The sequence below is a fragment of the Anguilla anguilla genome, chromosome 8, assembly GCF_013347855.1.
Source record: "Anguilla anguilla isolate fAngAng1 chromosome 8, fAngAng1.pri, whole genome shotgun sequence".
NCBI classification, from domain to species: domain Eukaryota; kingdom Metazoa; phylum Chordata; class Actinopteri; order Anguilliformes; family Anguillidae; genus Anguilla; species Anguilla anguilla.
In genome coordinates, this window is record NC_049208.1 from 1,603,023 (window position 1) to 1,609,022 (window position 6,000).

At 46.2% G+C, this 6,000-nt stretch overlaps 1 protein-coding gene across 5 annotated transcripts in view; it reads left to right on the top strand.

Annotated features, from left to right (window-relative positions):
• Positions 1-5,788, top strand: part of myom1a (myomesin 1a (skelemin)) — a 34,237-nt gene extending 28,449 nt beyond the window's left edge. For 4 of the 5 annotated variants that reach the window (XM_035430431.1, XM_035430430.1, XM_035430428.1 and 1 more), the window contains 9 exons: positions 15-104; positions 457-544; positions 913-951; positions 1,304-1,409; positions 1,872-2,035; positions 2,470-2,506; positions 3,055-3,077; positions 3,728-3,783; positions 5,355-5,788. In XM_035430431.1, the coding sequence (XP_035286322.1) occupies positions 15-104; positions 457-544; positions 913-951; positions 1,304-1,409; positions 1,872-2,035; positions 2,470-2,506; positions 3,055-3,077; positions 3,728-3,783; positions 5,355-5,678 (927 nt within the window). In that variant the 3' untranslated portion in view covers positions 5,679-5,788. The remainder of the gene's footprint in view (positions 1-14; positions 105-456; positions 545-912; positions 952-1,303; positions 1,410-1,871; positions 2,036-2,469; positions 2,507-3,054; positions 3,078-3,727; positions 3,784-5,354) is intronic. The other variant, XM_035430429.1, reaches the window with a different exon arrangement.
• The last annotated feature ends 212 nt before the right edge of the window (positions 5,789-6,000 follow it).

Sequence of the window (6,000 nt, forward strand, 5' to 3'; positions counted from 1 at the left end):
GTGTCTGATTGCAGTGCGGCTTTAAGAGAACGGCAGGCTCAGATTCAGAATCCGACGACGCAGATCTTTTCCCCAAGGAGGAGAACATCGAAACGGAAGCCAAAGTTTGGGACATTACCTTTTCCCCCCCGCGTGCTAGATGTGCTTCATGTTTGCTTGCGAATGCAAAAACATTTTTGAGCTTGCTTTTTTTTTTTGTCTGTTTAGTTTTTTCTCTCTCTCTCGCTCTCTCCTCCTCCTCTGTTCTGTCCTGTGTTTGAAACCTGCAGCACCCATCGCAGGAGAAAAAGCTTGCCTTTTCAGTCACTGTTTTTTTTATTTTTTTTTATTTTGATGAAAAGTTTGAAGGACTTCCCTCGTGTTTATTGGAACGCACGTGCAGGCAGAGAGAGAGGGTGTATGTGTGTGTGTGTGTGTGTGTGTTCTGACCCACAGAAACTCTGGCTTTCGTTTCAGATCAGTAAGAAGGATGCCGGCATTTATGAAGTCCAGCTGAAGGACTCCAGGGGCAAAGATAAGAGCACCTTGGACCTGACAGACAAAGGTGAGTCACCTGTTCACCGTAAACATCAAACTACACCTCAGAGGCCCTCACACCTGAGCTGGAGCAGCAGAGGCCCTTATACATGCTGAACTGATGCACATGGCTCAGCATGTTTAGAGTCCCCTGTCCACACCCTGTCCATCATGAGCTACCAGACCAGACTAGTCCTGGATCCAGTCCTTCTATTCTGAGGTGTATCGCTCCTGGGCCTGGATCTCTGCACTTTGGCCTTTTCATGCTGAAAAGAAGGTCGCTTCAGTAGCATCATTCATGGAGTCCTCAGGAGTTGGGTGCTTATGAAACACACACTGTGCGTGATGTGTGTGACACCAAGGTCCTTGTGTGGATCACCGTGTGATATTTTCCAGGATTCCAGGAACTGATGAATGAAGTCTTCAGAGTTATTGGTAAGCCTGCACTTCTCAATACTTCTCTCTATTTTTAACAAATATAGTACCAAAGGAAAATATGTGAAGTACTCTGATCATAATAGATATGTTGCCTTTAGCTGGTTTGATGAGATTATCATTTTTTCAACAGATAAAAATCATAATTGGTTTTTATGCAAGAATTTGACAATGCACATAAGGCAGATTTAAAAATGGAGGTTCACATTTATTTACACATAAATTACCTTGCTCTAATATTCTGCACGGAAAATTCCAGAACACGCAACCCGACATTGTGCTTCGGTTGTGTCGTGTGACATCACATTGTATGACCTTGTGTGACCTTGTGTGACCTTGTGCACCCCCGCAGCAAACTCTGCCACTGAGCTGAGTGTGACAAGCACTGAGGAGGGCATCATACTGCACACCACGGTGGTGTACTACCTGGAGGATCTGCGCGTGGGCTGGCTGTACAAGTACGTCACCACTTCCACTGTGTGTGTGTGTGTGTGTGTGCGCTAAACCAAGGATCTGTGTAAGTGTGTGTGTGTGCGCTACACCAAGGATCTGTGTAAGTGTGTGTGTGTGCTACACCGAGGATCTGTGCGTGGGCTGGCTGTACAAGTATGTCACCACTTCCACTGTGTGTGTGTGTGTGTGTGTGTGCGCTAAACCGAGGATCTGTGTAAGTGTGTGTGTGTGCGCTACACCAAGGATCTGTGTAAGTGTGTGTGTGTGCTACACCGAGGATCTGTGCGTGGGCTGGCTGTACAAGTATGTCACCACTTCCACTGTGTGTGTGTGTTTACGTGTGTGTCTATGTGTGTGTGTGTGTGTGTGTGTGTGTGTGTTTACGTGTGTGTCTATGTGTGTGTGTACGTGTGTGTGTGTTCTCACATTGTCTGCGCTAACACATTTTCCCCTGTGTTGCTCCTCAGAGATGCAAAGATCACTCAGTCCAAACATCTGGAGGCTGGCATCACAGGGGAGGAGCTCTGGCTGAAGATAAACGAACCCACAGAGAAGGACAAAGGCAAATACGCCATCGACATCTTCGACGGGAAGGCTGGGGTGCGGAGGGTTTACGAACTGGCCGGACAAGGTACAGTTTAGTGTGTGTGTGTGTGTGTGTGTGTGTGAGTGTGTGTGTGTGTGAGAGCGTGTGAGAGCGTGTGCCTGTGTGTGTGTGTGTGAGTGTGTGTGTGTGTGTGAATGTGTGTGGGAGTGTGTGTGAGACTGTGTGCCTGTGTGTGTGAGAGAGTGTGTGTGTATGTGTGTGTGAGTGTGTGTGAGAGAGTGTGTGCCTGTGTGTGTGCGAGTGCGAGTGCGAGAGCGTGAGCGTGAGTGAGTGTGTGCCTGTGTGTGTGTGTGTCTTGGTGCAGGTCTGAACATATATCATCAATGGAACTTGGCAGCACCTCTTAACTCTTCACCTATTTTCTCAGTCTTTGTGCTCTTTTCTCTTTGCTGTTTCTATTTTTTTCTCCTCGTAATAAAGGCCAAAATCTGTAATATTTTCCGTCTGTTTTTACACAGCGTGGGAGGAGGCTTTCGCTGAGTTCCAGAGGCTGAAGTGAGTATGCTCAGAATACTCCTGTCAGGACAGGGCTGTGTGTGTGTGTGTGTGTGTGTGTGTGTGTGTGTGTGTGTGTGTGTGCATGGTGTGGGGGAAAATCCATCCTGCTTCCATATCTGTTTCTGAATTTCATTCTCAACCCGACCGTTTACCTGAGCTGATATTTTAGCTACATTTACCGATACGCTCACAAAATGATGTATGAAGACATGGTGTTTTTTTGTGTCCTTATGTGAAGTACTTTACTGTGGTCTAATCTTTAAATTATTGTGTAAACAGTGTGTAAGCAGTTTGTAATAAGTGTGTAAGTAGTGTGTAAACAGTGTGTAGATTATATGTAAATAGTGTGTAAGCAGTGTGTAAATAGTGTGTAAACTGTGTAATTAATGTATAAGTAGTGTGTAAGCACTGTGTAAATAGTGTGTAAACTGTGTAATCAGTGTGTAAATAGTGTGTAATCAGTGTGTAAATGGTGTGTAATCAGTGTGTAAATGTGTAATTGTCCTGCACACACACTCACCATCTCTCACTCTCTTCTTTTCCAGGGCTGCTGCCATAGCAGAGAGGAGTAAGTGGGGTGGGGAGGGGGGGGGCGGCATCAGTCCCCTATCTACTTCTCTCCGCACATTTGGGGGGGGGGGGGACACATCAGTCTTGCATCAGCCAGGATGTCCCGCACTGTCGCTGGAAATATTTTGGAGGCTTTTGTCCCTTCTATAGCACGTTTGGGTGGTTGCATGGTTACCATGCACAGCAAATGTAATTGTGATAATTGTCAGCATTGAATTTAATCACATTACGCATTACAAATTATACATTACACATTAATACTTGTTACACATACTTGTTTATACGGACCACCAACCCATATACAGGTCAGCCCAACAATGCAATACAGTGTTGTGTTGAAGCCTAGGCATATTTTTAATGTGACTCTTTAATGTGATTAACCTCTCAACCTTACCTTGTGGTGATTATTTGTACAGTACATGTACCTGTATACGTTTTAGTTACTTAACTGATAAATAATTGTTGTTGTGGCAACACTATATTGTCAACAGAGCCTTTTGAACTGAGGGGAGTTGGGTTGAGTTGGGTTCCGCTGAGTTCAGTTCAGCTGTATTAAAGAGACCAGTGTCCCCCAGGAAGTGTTTGTGCTCACCGCACATGAAGCATGCTGGGATATGTAGTTTCTACACTGATTATGTCCTTTTTCAGACCGCGCTCGTGTTGTGGGAGGCCTGCCAGACGTGGTCACCATCCAGGAGGGCAAGGTACTGAGCACTTAGGCTCTGCGGCGTCCGCTAACAGTTAGCCCTGCTAGCTAGCCCTGTTTTTTGACACTCATAAACACAGTTTGCACACGGACAGATTCACCATATTCTGTACAAAGTTGAAAAAACCAAACAGTAGATCAACATTTACACTGAAGGCTTCAGTCTTGTTGTTCAGTGATTACTGGGCCTTGTAATGTTTATGGCTCATAATGCATGTGATGTTTCTTATGTTGTCATTTGGTAGTGCTTTATTCTGTCCACGAGGGGGCACTCTTGGTTCACGGTGGTAGTCGGCTATGCTTGGGAAAACTGCGAAAAATAAGCCAATCAGGACCCAGAACACAATGCGCTAATCAGGACGCAGAACACAATGCGCTGTAAAAAAAAAAGCAAAATTGCACTAAAAACCGCGAAACTGCGAGGCCGCGAAAGGTGAACCGCGTTATAGCGAGGGACCACTGTGATTCAATATTGTAATATAACCACTGTCCGTTTTTGTAAGATTCTATGATGATGTATTCCGGACCCGTATTGTTATGCACGTTGACTGTCTAAAAAAGAACCAACTGCTCGACTCATAGGATCTCAGTCGACTGAGGGGTCTCTGACAGATGATTCGAATCGTCGACTTTCAGGGGGCAGCCCTAGTCTCAAGGGAAGGATACAATCCAGCTGGAACACTCTAAATATAACTATAACTAACTATAAGGCGAGCAGAGGGGCAAACCAACAGTCGAAGTCAGGATCGAGACCGAGTGGTACGCTGGGGCAAACAAAACGAAAGGGCTAGGCAACAATCAGAGTCGATAGGACGAGGCAAGGGTCATACACAAAATCTGATGAACAAACAAATCAAAAGGGGCTAAGCAAGAATCAGAAGTCAAACAAATGCGGTCATACACTGGTCAGATAAGCAATCAATAATCCACGATCCAAGCACTCGAGTGCGCAGAGCTAGTCTACCTAGATCAACGCTAACGACGGTCTTTTAAATAAAATGACCGGAAGCGGAAATTACCACTCTGGGGCAAACCGGAAGTGGATCAAAGATAGTCAGGCAGAGAGCAGTGATGCACAACTATAAACACAAAAGCTTATACGATGGAGGTCGTAAGAAGCATAAGGAAACAGCCGTGGACAAATACAGATAAGAAAAAAAATGATGAATGCCAAAATGTTCTTGGAAACGTTCTTACCCGTAGTTTACGATCAAATGTGATTGTACGCATGTTTCCTGAACGAGACCCGATGTCCTTACCTGTTGCCTGTGAGTGTCGCTACCTATGGTAAATGGTAAATGGACTGCATTTATATAGCGCTTTTATCCAAAGCGCTTTACAATTGATGCCTCTCATTCGCCAGAGCAGTTAGGGGTTAGGGGTTAGGTGTCTTGCTCAAGGACACACGACATGCCCAGGGCGGGGTTTGAACCGGCAGCCCTCCGACTGCCAGACAATCGGTCTTACCTCCTGAGCTATGTCGCCCCCTACCTGTGTGCCTTTGGTCACTGTTTTGGTGTGGTCACCCTGGTTTCTGCTGTCTTCCCCCCCTCCCCCCCCCCGCCCCAGTCTCTCAACCTCACCGGAAACGTCTGGGGAGACCCCGCCCCCCAGGTGCAGTGGCTGAAGAACCAGGTGGACATCTCGGCGGACGACCGCTACGTCCTGAAGTTCGAGGCGGGAAAGTTCGCCAGCATCACCATCCCGTCGGTGACCCCGCCCGACTCCGGCAAGTACAGCCTGGTGGTGACCAACAAGTACGGCACGGAGAGCGGCAACTTCACCGTCAGCGTCTACATCCCCGAGGCTGAGGAGGAGGAAGGAGAGCAGGACGAGAAGGACAAGAAAGAGAAAGACAAGGACACGGAAAAAGACAAGAAAGTCAAGAAGTAGGGAAGGGAAGGGAATTTTTCGGGAGAGGTTAGGAGGGTGAGGGGGGGTAAATAATTAAGTAGTTAAAAGAAGTTACTAATGAATTTTTGCCAGGGCGATTTACAAATGCCTTTACTTATTCATGAGATATCCTCAGTGCACTCCAGTGCTATCTCATGAGTAATTAATATCCTCAGTGCACTCCAGTGCTATCTCATGAATAATTAAAATCCTCAGTGCACTCCAGTGCTATCTCATGAATAAGTAATATCCTCCATGCACTCCAGTGCTATCTCATGAGTAATTAAAATCTGCAGTGCACTCCTGTGCTATCTCATGAATA